This window comes from Camponotus vicinus, unplaced genomic scaffold (assembly GCF_025532165.1).
Source record: "Camponotus vicinus isolate PSW18456_S1 unplaced genomic scaffold, iyCamVici1.0 SCAF_4, whole genome shotgun sequence".
Taxonomy (NCBI): Eukaryota; Metazoa; Arthropoda; class Insecta; order Hymenoptera; family Formicidae; genus Camponotus; species Camponotus vicinus.
In genome coordinates, this window is record NW_028141976.1 from 8,361,730 (window position 1) to 8,377,250 (window position 15,521).

General features: G+C 42.1%; 1 protein-coding gene across 15 annotated transcripts in view; it reads left to right on the forward strand.

Annotated features, from left to right (window-relative positions):
• Ten-m (teneurin transmembrane protein Ten-m) overlaps nucleotides 1–15,521 on the forward strand; it is a 683,381-nt gene that overhangs the window by 628,819 nt on the left and 39,041 nt on the right. The window contains exon 1 of one of the 15 annotated variants that reach the window (XM_083097974.1): nucleotides 1,756–3,574. The exons of 13 other annotated variants lie outside the window; for them this stretch is intronic. In XM_083097974.1, the coding sequence (XP_082954100.1) occupies nucleotides 3,469–3,574 (106 nt within the window). In that variant the 5' untranslated portion in view covers nucleotides 1,756–3,468. Of the gene's footprint in view, nucleotides 1–1,755; nucleotides 3,575–15,521 lie in introns of those variants that run through there. One more of the 15 variants, XM_083097975.1, reaches the window with a different exon arrangement.

Here is a 15,521-nt window from a genome sequence, read left to right on the forward strand (position 1 = left end):
AGAAATCGGATGCAAACCTTCTCCTTCTCATCTACGATTAATTATAGAATTTAAAAATCTATTAATAGCACAGATTGTTTCGTAATATCATCTTTGAATGTACTTTATTTAACTCTCTATTCTTGAGTAAGCACAGCGAGAAACGCGGCGTACAATGCATTCCTTTGCAATCCTCTCGCGATGCCCATTGGAACCTGTAATCGTAATCTGCGTACATTGTTTAGGATGCGGAATGGACACAAATCGAGTGTGATTGGAAAGCAATTCAGATAATTGCATAAACAGATAACGTTATTGCGTATACCCAAAGTTTATCGACGATGAAGCTTTTACAGCGCGAATGAATACACTGAAACAAAAATATATGTCGGAAATATTTTGCGCTCTTCTTGAAATTACGTCAAAAACAGCGCGAAACCAATGCTTACTTTACGTTACGTTCTATATTTTGCATTACGGAAAAAGAAACGTTACAATCATAATGTTTGGTGGAATGCGGTGTTTCACCTCGCTTTTTAGTTCTCCATCATTTTAGTTGGAAGAGAATTATTAAAACTCCTGTGTGTCTATTTCACACGCACATCGCAAAGTTACTCCACAAGAGAAATATCGTTTCTAAAGTTACCTAACAACATTAATTATTATCGCTGTATCGCCAGCGACACGAATTTCAGATATTTTTGTATCATTAATAAACGCGCGGGTAACGTGAATAATTTTTGTTGCGTGTTATATAATAAACAATAGCGCGATGGCATAATGTAATCTCCTAATTACCAATTTAATATAGTGGTCAAAGATAAACGTACTCAACTTTAATTTACCTCCGATGTAATTGCAATTTTTGATTCTTACGATATCGTAAATTAAAGAGTAAAAACCTCAGAAATAGATTTTCGCAGAATCTTTGTATCTTACATGCTATTATTATGTTTCCGAACTTTATTCTTACAAAGGAAATGCGATTAGATATAAATATATGCAATGACATATCGCCGTGATTACGATTCACATAATCACCTTTTCTCCTGCGTCGCATTTCAATCGCCCGCGCACACGATAAATCAGAGAAATCCTTCGATTTCCAATTTGCAAAGCCGTGCCCACGCTAATCGACTTCTGTCTCTCGCGTCCGCCCAATAATAATCGAAGATCGTGGGCGAAGATCGAAAGTACAAATGGCGCAACACCTCGTTATCCAGTCCCCTTTTCTTTCTCCGTTTAATATTCGCGATACACTTTAATCGTTCATCAGCCGCCAGAAACTGATCGCCCCGATAAAACGGACGATGTCAGGGACGGATGATGCCTCGTCAAAATCTAAAGCTAATTTTTTTTTAATTCTTTGACAAGAAAGAAGTATCTCTTTTCCAATCTATTATCTTATATCTAAGACTACTTTAAAAGACAATTCTACTTCTGAAAACTGGTGACATAGATTAATTAAAGTTGACCGAGACTTTAATATTTCTCGTCTCTTGCTAGATTATTTAGAAAAGAAGAAATTACTATCGGTTAAACTTGGGTGTATTTTATCTAATGTTCAATCAGAAGATTCCTGAGCAATGTTATTTCGAGGTTTGTCGAAAGTAACGAAACTTGAGTTTCCGACACAGATCCGCCCCTGGCTGGTGGAGACGGCAGGAAGGAGAGGTGTGAGAACCCGAAGTAGAGTTGGGCCAGCGACGACGGCGGCGATGCGAGAAAGGGAGAGCGGCTCTTCTTTCTCGACGGGATCCGCTGCAGCATCAGTCGAATAGTGGGTGCTGCGATCGTCGAGAACCGGCTGTTGTCCCCCACTTCCTTTCGCTTCAACATCGGCCTCGTCTCAACCAGACCTCTTCCACCCTTGCTCCAAAATGCCTCTTACGCAAACCTCCCCACCGACCAAGGATCTCCCTGCCTTCCCTCTCCACTCGCTTACCTTCCCCCACTAGCCGACGTCCACCATCCTCCACCGTGTCGGGAGTCATCGGCTGGCATTCTGTCCTCAGTCTGTAACCGACCGCGTAAGCGTGCGGTTCTACTTCGAAGCACGTGAGCCACGGAACCGATCCTCACGTTCTCACTGATGTCCCGCGGTGATCGCGTCGCGAATGGATCTACGCAAGTTGAGGCCGATTACAATTTCGCTCGGTAAGATCAAGTGGAATGAGACAAGTGTGATTCCCTAAATGTCAAATTGCTCGAAATTCGTTGCCGAGTGTGTGACCAAGTGATAGATCGGCATCGGGGAAATTGTCGAGGATCGCGTGAACCCCCGATCGCGTGTATCGAGCGTCGCGGGTTGAAATTTTCCCGGAATATATTTTCGTAATCCGCGTCCTTCGCTGACACCGTCTGCACGACAGGACGTCGATCGGCACGGGCCTTTCCTTCGGCGAAGTGACGTGACTCGCGATACTTCCGGTTCCCGCGAGCGAGCTTTCCCCGACGTCGTCGGATGGGAAAGGGATCGCTTTGACGGTCGCTTTTATCGATCGATCGAAACGTACGAAGCGAATCGCCGACCCTCGTCATCCGCGGAAGATCCACGCTCCGAAATTTTCGGAGCAACTCGACCAAGTCCCACGCTGCGCTCCGCTTTCAATTGGTCACGGACCGTCACGAGAGCGAGTGGGTTATTATTAATCTTCATCATTCGGCGAGAGAGAAAGAGCCGCTCGGTTACTCGCAGTTATTTCGCATGACGAAATGATGAGTACCCGTTGGAGCATCAGGCATTAGACGTGCAATTTTGACAGAGTGGTACTCTGATTTATTTCTCTCTCTCTCTCTTTCTTTTCTTCTCTTCTCAACAACCGTTTCGATCTACGCATGTGTGAAACGACGATTTAAACGACGTTGAAAGGTGCCAGAGTGTCTGTGAAATTTTTACGTGCTCCGCACAAAGTGCAGTGAATGAAGGAGATGTGGATTGAAACGGCCGCGACCGCAAAGGGAGGAATGCCCCAAGTCTCCGTTCGCAACGGACGATAAGACAGGCCGGAGATCGCGCGACTCCAATAACAACAGGCCTATTTTTTCCACTCCCCCGCCTCTCTTGGCCAAGTGTACAGAGGGACAGGTGCCGCCGAGACAGAGGGTTTCTCGCCGTCTCGTCGTATTTCAACGCGCCGCGAAGTTTAATTTGGGATACGTTACCGTAGGGTTTCGCGCGCTTTGACGTAACGCGGTCGGTCGCGCGCCATCCATCGACGTCGCGGGTTTCCCCTTTGAAGTCCAAACCGGAAGGATCGTTTATACGAAGCGACGAATACGCTCGTGTGTTTGCCTCGCCTTGGGTGATTCGAGAGCAGACAACGACGACGACGACGACGACGTCGTTGTACACGTGTAATCGCGCCGCCGCGATCGTTTATCCCCTCGTCCACGCGCTGCGTGGATCGACGAAATCGCCCAGTCTCCCACGTCTTCCTCCGTCTCTGTCGCCGTCGATGACAAAGAGAAGCGAACCTTCTCTCCTCGATGTGCGACCCCACCGCGTTGCTGGATCTAGTGCCGGGCGAGGGATTACTCAAGAGGCCGTCCATGGATTATAACGAGTACACGTACTGCTACGGCGGTGGTCGAGGTGGGTGGCATTTCTTACCCCCGGTGTTCTTCCCTTTCGCCTCCCGCCCCTCCCCCCCCCCCCCCGACTCTCCTCTCTCTGCTTCGATGCCCCGACCACCGGGAACTGCGAACTCGCGCTCGACCGCGGAACAAACGAGATTTTCTATCGCGTCTCGGATTGTATGATCCGATGGATTCTTTATAATCGACCCATGGCCGATCACAAAAGCCGTGGATCCGGAGCAAATTGTTGGAGAAATCCTGTATCGATCGGTGATTTTATTATACTATTAATAATAATTAGCGTTCAATTAATGTTCGTTTAAATAGTACTGTATATCGCGATTATATCTAAACTATATCAATTTTTTACACGCTTCTACGTCATATTACATCTATCATTATTTACGTACATAGTCTATATATCTGACAAACTATACAAATTACTTGAAATTATGATGAATTTATGATTTATTGATCATTTAATAATGGTACATCCTATATTTGACGAGATATTATTCGGATATTGGAGTAATTACAAGTGCTTATAAATTTCGAATCAGTGGTTCACCTCTCATCGAGCTTTGCGAAATCGCGAGTGATCCTGACGCGTGCAACGACGATATCGCTTCTGGTCCATGCGAAATTTAAAAATGAAAGGCAGCTCTTTCATGAATATAAGAGAGAATATAGCCAATCAATCAAAGGGAATCGGAGTGTAGTTAAATATTTAACAATGCAAAATGGAGTGGCGTTGATAGAGTGCTATTCCCGATAACTCGGCTTCTCTACAGAAAAACACAGTGACTAATGTTTTTATTAAAATTGACGTTTATTTATTTTCATTTGTGCGACGTCGTTCCGCGCTATTTCAGAGATTACCGAGCTTTGTTTCGTTGAATACCGATTTGAAGGAGACACGTTTCTCTAAAGATATATATAAATCTCTCTCTAAAAAAATCTTGAAAAGATATCTCCTTGAAAAAAAAATGTTGTTTGCGATTTTCCGTGAAAGCTAAATCGTACTTTAATGCCGGATAATACCTCAATTACCAGCGAATAATAATTAAGAATGCACGAGCCACGCGATCCAACTACTCGTGATGAAGCTTCTATTTTCGGCGCGAATCGATTGTCCCGAGGCAACGCTTCCCCGCGGTGAATGGAAAAAAGCAGCAAGACGAAAACATCCCCGTGGAGCAGGGGATCGTCACGCGATTGCATTATCACGCGGGCCCTATTTGTCAAGTCGACGTATCCAAGGCGTGACTCGGAGAAACTTTCTCGCATGTAAAACTACTTGATAGTGTATGTAAATGAAATTTTCCATTATATATGCGCTTCTTAAATATTCGACGATGAAAATCGCGAGTTGAGTGAAGGAAAAAACCGAGGAAACGTAGACAGAGTACCTTGCAGTATCCTTAACCACATCTTCGAATCGCTTGTCGACTTTACATATTACGATGCAAAAAAATTGATTAATAAATCGCGAAAGATTCATAATAATTCTCAATTTTATTTCAAATGTTATTGAAATGCATTTATTACGAATTAAATAATCGCTATTTTTTTTTAAATTACGACGAAGAAAAAATATTCAGCTCACGAGAAAAACTGTTATTTGTGTGTTAAAATATTTACACATGCTTTTAATTATCTAATTAATTAAATCTCCTATAGAAGAAACGACTTTCATTGATATGAGTGGGCAAGTGATTTTTTTTACCTTGTTAAATCTTCATAATCACACATTTCTTTCTCTCACACATTCTTTTAACAACTTACTCATCCTTCTAACATCCTTCTAATTTATATCTTGCGACGTGGGAAGATTCTAGATAACATCTGTTGTCGAAAACAGAAACTTGTTTCATTTTGCCGAAGCACGCTGCAATCGTCAAGCGAAATTCCATTTTAAACTCTATTACGCAAGCACGACATTTCCATTAAGATTTTCCGACAAAGTGAACGGAAAAACGAGCATAATTATCGTTGCTGAAAAGCAGGGCATTGCACCATGACATTGCTTCTTGCTACTATTCTATCACTCGATACTTTGAATTTTCCCATACGCGAAATAATTATTCCTCCGAATTTTCAAATTAGAATCTCTCTTTCTCTCTCTCTCTCTCTCTCAAAGTACCGTTGATATGTTTTCGTGCCTGCTATTGATACCAATAATAATAATTAATAAGTATATATATATAATTAATTTTTAAATTGTTGATGTGAATTAATTAATTATATAATTATCTGTCAACACACAATTTTCTAGTCTTATGATTTTAACGATAATGTTTCGTGCAAAATAACTGATTTTTCGGAGAAAGCCTAAAAGCTAACAATTGACATGTACACATAAACAAAACAAAGTTGAAAGAAACATTTTTTTCTATTAATATGTGAAAGTTCAAAGAAATGTCAGAGCAGTATGATAATGTCAAAACTCAAACGTCATTAACTTTTGCGCACATCTGCTCAAATAAAAGCGTGATGGACTGGCGAATCGGCCAGACTTTGACTTAGTATCTCTATTTTTCGCTATGGAAAGCTGCGAGAATCCGCTACAGACTCGTTCCGACTTCGCGATAACGTTCGAGTCGCGATAAAACCTTCATCCCCGGCGCGAATCGATCGCCCGTGGGCGCAACACTTTCACCGTGAGAGCGAGGGGTGGGAAGGGAAGGGGAGGGCTGGGGATTGCTCAGGGAAGAAAGCCGCGGAAGAACGACAACGCGCGTGAGACATACGAGGCAAAGGGTTCGGCGAGAGCGAGGGAGCGGTTGCATTACCACCACGCAGGAGCCGTATTTATCACTCTGACATTTCCAAATGTCGCACGGTTTATCAGGTGTTCCCCCGGTAGAAGCCTTAAGGTACCTTCGCACGAACCCGCCGGCGCGATCGTGAGAGGCCACGAGAGCGCATGCATCGCATTGGCGACATCATTAAATTTACATAATAAGACGTTGCATGGTCGAACAGAGCGTCGTCGTCGTTGTCGACATAGTCGTCGTCGAAGCCGTTGGCAGCTGCTGCGATTCGCTGGTAATTTAAAGAAACTGGTTTAGTTAGCACCTCGATAGGGAGGAGCTAGATAGAACGAGTGTCAACAAAAATGTTGAATCTTGAACATCCCTTATCCCGCGCTTTTACAGACTCGCCTGATTTCTCGAGGCTGATCGATTCTATCAGGTGCAAGCTTTGACGTCGAATGCAAAGTCATAGATTCTTCCCTCGCGCTATTTTCAACTTCACTTATCGAACACTTTCCGAAGATTGGTAAAACTTACCTCTGATATACTCTTCGCGATGAAGTGTGGAGGGATGGATTCTCCATTATCATGTGTAACTTGGTCGATAAAAAAAGTGTAATTCTGGAAACAAGTTGCAATGATTACTGTCAGATTAGGGAAGTCAAAGAGTAGATTTCGTAGATAGTTTGAGAAGTAAAATGGGTTGTGATTATCGTGCATCTTTTGCTCGGAGGAAAATTAATCTCTTTTACGAGCGTTTGGATAGATAAGACATTCGTGATAACGAAGAAAGTAATCTTTCTCGACTTCTCGAGGACTCGGTACTCATATCAAGATGTATCTTCGTGACTAAAGACACTAAAGTAATTGACTACGTGCTTTTTTCACCATTTATATTCCCAATGCTTGCGCACAAAAATGTGTCACGTGGCACTTGAAGCACAAGTAATTTTTATGATTTTTTCAACGATTTTATCTCAGAAACTGGGAAAAAATTTTCGAGAGCGAATTTAATGATGTCTGTCGAGAAGATGATGAGGATAAGCTGCAAAATTAATTGATCTTGAGCAGTCGTCGAATCACGTGCGCTCTAAATCTACGATGGATGGCCATGTCCGCCATAATGCGTTGCGTTTGTGCGAACGTGACCGATTCGCCCCTTCGGCGTCCCCTTGGCGTCCCTGCTCGCGCATTAAAGTTATTCACTTTAACTATTTTCAAGTTTCGGGGCACGACTGCCGAGTTTTCCCTCCGTCAAGTGTACCAGTCAGCGCTGCATTCCTGAATGCACCGTAACGACGAGCAAAGGGCGCCTCCAACCCTTTCATACCCGCGTCGCTTCCGGTTTCCGGCGCATCGCGCGGATCTCGCGGTATTGTGTTCCGCTATCGCCAAGTTTTGTTACGACGGAAATAAGACGAATCTAAATTTACGATCGTCGATTTCGACGGAATTTTAAACGAGCGAATGCAACGCGATACAACTGACAGATGCGAGATATTTCTTTTTTTCTCTTTTTCATTGAGACTTTAAATCTCTGCAAAGTTGTCTAGCATTTGTAGACTTTTAATTATAGTATTTTTTTGTTTCATTTTCTGATTTTGGCGATTACGTATCATCCTGAATTAACATAATAATTTCGCAGAGCAAAAAAAAAAACAAATATAATGTGGTTGGTAAAAAAGTAATTGTGCTTCATATTTTAGCTGTATATTTTACACGCATTCTTTTTAGATGATCTATAATTCGTAACAAAATTTCAAACAGAATTTTATTTATAATTTCACATAAGAAACGTTTGAAAAAGTAAAAGGCATACATATTAAAATATGTGATGTAAGAAAATTATATAAATGGATTCGTCTTAATATTTATCATGATTATATACAAATTAAATCAAGAAAGATTAAATGTAGATCAAATTTTATAAAAATAATCTTATTTAAAATAAATAAAACTTGTATGATTCTCATGATTAATTTTACTTTAATTCTCAATAAAAACTGCATGTCCTTTTTTAAGAAGTCTGGTTTGTCAGAATAATTTTTAAAAAGTTTGCAGCGTTTTGTACTACTTTCGACGTTTATACATAAATTCAGCTTTAGAATATCGTTCAAAGATTTATTATAAAATCGTAAGGAAGAAAAAGCATCAGTCTCTCTGAAAACATATGCATATCCAATTTAAATTTAGCTACGTTTTTGACGTCTATAGAACCATAGACGTATAATATATAGACCGGGCGTTCTCACTCTTTCCTTTGTTTTGGTAACATAAAATTTTAGAAAGAGAGAACTTATTTTCATGGTAGTTTCTTCTTTGTCTAATAACGCGTGGTAGGGGAAAGAAATCGATCAAGATATATATCATATAAAATTTTTGCCCCACTCTTGTTATTGATAGACAGAGAAACTAACACCACGAAAGCATGTCGTCTCCTTCTAAAATTTGTTCAGCTTTTTAGCCAAACGCGAAGTCTATGTATCCTACGTCCATGTATGGAATATACTCGCGTGTAAATGAATTAACAATGATTCCTGCACATTGTGTTTCGGCCGCGCACATATAATAAACTCCCCATTAACGACAGAGCTCTCTTGACGCGTCTAGCCGTAATATTATATTATAATCGCGCTGAGATCTTCCGACGCGTATTAAGTCGTTGAACATGATGTCCAGAATTACCGACGTACGAGAGGGAGAAAGAGAGAGAGCGAGAGGGAGAGGGAGCCTTTGTAATAACCTTCCCGGAGAGCGAGCGCGCGCCTATTACCGCCTCGAGCGTTAAAATACCTATATGACGGGGCCGGCCTTCTTGAATTACGCGGCAGGCTGCTTCGTCGAGATTAACGTCTCGTAATAACAAGCGCGAGAGCGGCGATGGTGTAAGGTGGTGCACACGGGGTTTACCCTCTTCGCCCCTCGTCCCCCTCTTCCTCGGCCTCGAAGGGAAGAAACGATCCGAGGCGACGATCCATCGGAGAGAGCGGTTCTTCTCGGCAACGGCACGACGGCAGCTTCGATTCCTCGTTAGAGGCACGTGCGTGGTTATCGGTTACTCGTCTACCAGGACGGTCGCTACAAGACGCCCCGGTACGCAGTCTAATTGCTGGCAAAGTTCACGTCGGGATAAAGGCGCGCCCCTCCTTCGCATACACGGCCGAGAGATCCAAGGACCTTGGTGGAAGGACGAGAACCGACAAGCAATTATCCCTCGGATCGATAGAGTCGATCTGCCGCTGGTGTCATTATCGTTAGGTGGACGAAGAGGAAGTGTTCTTCTCTCTCTTCTCTCTATTTCTATCTATCTACGTCTCTCTCTTCCTCCCTTTCTCTATCTCCTCGGTGCTTCATCGAGTAAGACCGCCGCAAAACTTTGATGCTGCGATGCGGATGCGAAATTGAATAATCTCGCAGTCTCCTATCGTGCGACACCGCGAACTTGAACTCTTCAGCTTGATCTCAAGCTCGTCGTTTGCTAGATTTCTAAGGATTCGACGTGTTCAAGCGAATGTATCGCGGATCGAAATCACGCTTGCATCTCTTCCATCTACAAAATGAAGAATAATCGGAATATAATATTGACATTGCTAAAATATATATTGGAAATGTACATTTATATTTAAAATATTAAACATTTTTATTAAAAATTTAACATCTCCATTTAAATGGTGATAAACACTAGATTATCTAAATATAAAAAACGGACTTATTGGCTTGTATTCTCTGAAAAAATTAATCTGAATAAAAATTTTTATTCTATTACAAAATGTATGATATTATTACATTGTAATAAAAAATATATAAAATAATAATATTTCTTGTATAGAGAAAGGTTTAATCTTTCTTTCAAACAGACTGGAATGATGAGCAGAATTATAAAGAGCATTATTAATTATATCATATAATATCTATCATTACATATAACATCGGTAAAAGTTAATTTGTTCCGTTCCGCGCTTAGAAATATGCTGAAAATCACTGGAAAATCCCAATTTGTAAAAATGAAAAACTTCGTGGAATTTATACGAGCTGAGCTGATATCTATTTTCTCAATTTATGAAAATGAAAAACTTCGCGGAATTCATACGAGCCATCCTATCTATTTCGAAAAAAAAAAATACAATTTAGCATTCCATTCCACAGATCGTACGTTATTTTACAAAGTATATCTCGATGATGGGAATAACGATCATCTACAAAATTAATTTTGCTTTAACAAACATGTACATATGTATACGTATAAAATTATACATGTACGCAATATAATGTAATATACACAATGTACATAATGTGCACAATATATCTGTTTTTTAGCGCAACTTACCGAGTTTGTTTGCTTACTTCGCATCTTGTTTCTCGAGATCGACGAAACTGCCATTTTCCTCGGATAGTGGAGGAAATCATTTCGACTGAACCGTAAAACGCATCGTACCGTGCCCGGCCAAACTTTAATACATACGCCTCGGCGGATGCCGCACTTGAAATTGAGCAATCTTGCACCCCATGAAGCTATCCTGCATCGCAAACTTGCAACTTTGGTATTCCTAGAGTGCCTCGACCACTGGGCAACTAATTTAGTGGTTTCCTTAGTACGAGACGAACTCGACACTTTTGGTCGTGAAATTGGTATCCCATTGGCCCGTGGGCACCGTTGCCGAATAGAATCTTGTTTATAGTCTTATTAAAATAGTTTGTTGTCATGATTATCCTGTTCACGTATTAAACACGAAAATTTACGTTCAATCGTTTGAAAGAGAATTAATTATTTAACATATATTAGGAGATCAGGTTGTACATTTTCATCTTAATTTTAAAAAAATATATAGATAAATTAAAAATACAGGAAACAAATTTATGATATTAAATCCCGATGTAGAATGTTGTAGAATCGATTATTTGAAGGATAAAAAGCGTATCCTGTCCGGCGAAGCGCGCCAAAGCTTCCTTCGACAGCTTGCACGATACAGCGAAAAGAGAAAAACTCGTTCCTGCCGATTTAACAAAATCTCGACTCTTATTAATAGCGCACGGCAACGGGTATCGGTTATCCGTTCGCTCGCGAGAGTCGCTTCGGGAAATGTGATTGCTCGAGCAAAAGTTGGACGGAGCGGCGGGGGTAGATCTCGATGGCATAAGGACGACTGGTCCTGGGGACGAACGATCCCCAGGATCGTCTTCCACGACCTCCTCTCGTCGCGCGACAGGCCTCCTTCCAATATCCACGAGCTGCCAAACGCAGAATCCTCGTCCCTCCCTCGCTCTCTCTCTGTCTCTTTTTCCTCCTCTCGCCCTCCCATCGTCCGTCGTCCTCCCGGATCTCCTTACCCTTTCTACCTACCCTACTGTTCAACCTCCCCTTATCCGTTTCCTTCCTTCTTCCCTCTTCCTCTCTGAGCAACCCATCTACCTCGCCTCGCTCTATCCTCGCCAAACGGCCGCTCGGCATCGATTTTAACCACGGCTTTGCGGATTTATTTCGGCGCCCCGTGCCTTAACCGATCCGAGAGACAGAGAGAGACTCGTGTACGGTATTTCAAGCGTATTGCTCTAAAGAAATCATTTCCTTCCGCGCGATTACTCCGCAGGACGTAGGAAGAAATGGCGACGTGCGAGATTGCGAAAGTATTATAAGAGGGGGCTAGTACATACATACAACATTATTGGCATTAAATTTTGCACGTCCGCACAACACAGTTATCGGGACCATCTCGAGCCTCTCCTGCGCGAACTTTCGGGATGAGAATCCGATAAACGTTTTATGATCCCTCTCGCTGTTTTATAAGGAAACGAGTTAACCTTCGAGGTTGCCGAAAGTATTCGAAAATTTAAATTCGCGATGAAAGTTTCGCATAATAATAACAGTCGAAAGTGACGTGACGTTTATAATTTATATGTCGATATTTTTATATAATTAAAATATTTTATATAATTATATTTTTATATAATTAAAAATATTTTTATTACGTATAAAAATCTCCTTTGTGTCTAGAAATGTTGGAGGTAATTTTTCTCCGTCTAATTGTAATTCCGTGCAATAGATAGGAAACCTCGTGTGATTCCGCAACGTAATTTGGGGTAGAAGTAAATCTACGTCCCGCGGACATAACGGATGATCGCGTTGCGGACGTCGTTGGCAGATATACCAGGCGAGTTCCGGCGAGATCTATCGACGACCTATCGGCGTCTGCTATGAGCACACGGCCCTATTCATTAGGTACGTGCGCCGCGAGAAATCCGAGGATTCGAAAGTTTCCAACGAGGCAAAAGGGGGAGGCTGTCGAGAGGGGGTGGGAGGAATCGGCGCGTCCTAAATCACTCCTTTCTTTACGTAGGTGTACTAACGACTTCGCCTCCTCCGCAGCCTGTAATTAATAGTCGGACCGCGTTCTCCGGATCCTATATCACCGTGAAGGGAACGCGCTCGCGCGCCAGATAGATCGTATTAGATTCGTAGGACGTAGATCGTAGGGGCCGATATAGATAGTCTCGCATGCCATCGGACAAGAGGGAGATGTAACGAGAAACGCGATCGCCTAGAAGGCGATTTTTATCGACTGTTAATTGCACCGATTAACGGATACCGATGTCAAAAAGCCGGTTAACGCCCGCGCGCATCCGTTCGTTACTACTAATTAATTCCACGCGCGCTTTCTCCGTCTCTCTCGCCCGATAAGACACAGGTAAGGTCCGCTAATCCGCGTACAGATCGTAGATTTCCAATTGCCCGTGTCGATCGTAAACAGCCGGGCTAATGTAACGCGGGGGATACACACGCTCGTCGATCTGCGCGAGATACATGGGTGATCGTTAGCAGCGCTTTACGGTCGACGCTATTACGATAAACGATAAAACAGTGGAGCTCTATTAAACGGCCGTTTGATAAATAGCTGTTGCAACTGGCGCGCGCGAATGATTTCCCTCGGAAAGTCGATCCGCGCACGTTGGTCTTGATTACGCAAAACTCTCGACGTAACTATTAAGAGTCGTATCTCTACCGTACAGCCTGCAGATTCAACGATAGGGTGAAATGTCTGGAAGCTGCTTCTGAGATACCGGCTTTGCATCCGCACCCGGTTATTTGTACTAATTAATTTCGCAAAGATTATCTGCTCGCGTGTGCGTTGGATCAATTAAGCAATCATGATATTAAATCGTATGCGAATGAAGAGAAAGATTGTCGCTCTCGCAAAGAACTTTTACAATGAAATAGTAATAAATATTGTCGCTGATATATTTTCTTTTTCATATAGATTGTTGCAAATTATACATGATGGCTATCTTTCACTTTACATCAGTCTGCACTTGTACAATTCGTGTAGGTCGACGAGCTTCGCTTTACGAGTACAAACACACCCAAGCGCATACATTATTGGGCGCATAAATTTGTGATATAATAAAAACGTAAACCTATATTTCACTTATTCTTATTACTCGTGCCTGTAAATAAAAGCGAGCGACTATCTCGGATGAAACCAGTAAAGCCGTAAAATATAGTCTTCGCGTTACCAGCTGATGCGGCAATTCTCTCGAGACGGGGGTCGAGCCGGGTATATCGGTGATACTTAGCCCCGTAGTTCCGAGCCGACCACTCATCTCGTGAAACAATAATGCGACTCGCACGACGAGGGGCACCGATCCGCGACGATTGCGGGCCCGCGAGCCACCCACGCGCGCCGGATCGGCGAGGCCCTTTGGAGCCGCGATGGGAGGCAATTTATCCGTGGTATCCGTGTAACCTGGCGCGCATGTACCTGGTACCTGTACCTCGCCGTAAAGCGAGAATCGCGTCGCTCGCTATCGGAATCGCTCGACTCGTATTATGACGTCCGCGCACTCGAGGAGAATCGCCCACGAGGGATCGTCGATATTACGATCATCGATCGGCGATAATGGCCGGGCAATGCGGACACGTGGGCGAGGTACAAGCTCGCCGACTCTCGACCGCAAAAGTTTGCCGATGGGAACGGCTTACGGCGACTCCGTGGTGTTAGCGGTTGTTTCGCTCCGATGCGTTTCTTTTCGCCGCCAAATTACAGCAATTTTACAAGCGACTTTCTTCGCCGTCCGATGTGTTTGGAACTTTGAAATTGCAGGCCGTTGCGCATTCTACGCCGGAAACATTTGTCATTGTTAAGAATGATTAAAATCAGCGAAACTAAACTAAAAAAAATGAATATAAAAAATGAGTACAAGAGAAAGGTCAAATTGCTCTGAATAATGTCAATTTCCAATTAGAAGGACGAATATCGAATTTCTCGAATTTAAAGGTGTAATTTGAATCGAAATATACGTAACGAGAAATGTACACGTGAAAACTATCGGGAAACGAGCATTTGAAAAATTCAAAGTTTCAACGCACATGTGTCTCCTTAATTGGCGCGAGGAGGACGGGAAACCGGTCGTACGATACACGACCTGTTCGACGATCGCTCGCGTGATCGCGTACAATGTTTTCCGCATGTTTCGGCTCGCCGATGTAGTCCGCCGAAAACAGGGTACCAATTATATCGACCCCAATTTCTGACATCCCGCACTTTGCTCGCGAACACATCGTACATTCGATCGATGTTCCTGATAGATATTCTCCCATGAGAGTAAGAGACCTTTCACATGAGCAAATAAATATTATTGTTCAGAATTAAAGTAAATTACTACGTGCATTTTTACGTCAATAATGTGAGTATAAAATTAACATGGTACGTATTATTCATATATGAGTATTATCAATTAATGCATATCTTGAAAAAAATTGACGTCAATTTGTCATGATTCTATTTTGCGAATAATTAAAAAAATTTTGTCAAACTTTAGATTATTGTATACAAAGTTTATGTTTCGAAGCTTTATTGTCTCTATTGCAAACAAAAGAAAAAATATATTTATATTGAATATACATATAATATAAAATATCACATTCGAGGAGTCAATAATAGTTCATGTCATACAATATGTAATGTTACTTTAATTCTTTGTCGATGTTTGATAAGTGGAGTCAATTCAAAGAAGAAGATAAATTTCGTAAAACAATCGATATAATTATAAATTTGTGTTACATTAATGCAGACCCGTGGTTAGTTTGCACTTTTCAACCGATTTTGTCTATCCTCGCTCCTTTTGTTTCATAATTTCTCTAGACTTCTCGCGGAAACGTAAGACGCTCGAGTTCAGGAATGATTATAGTTATAAATCGTTCGGCACATATTT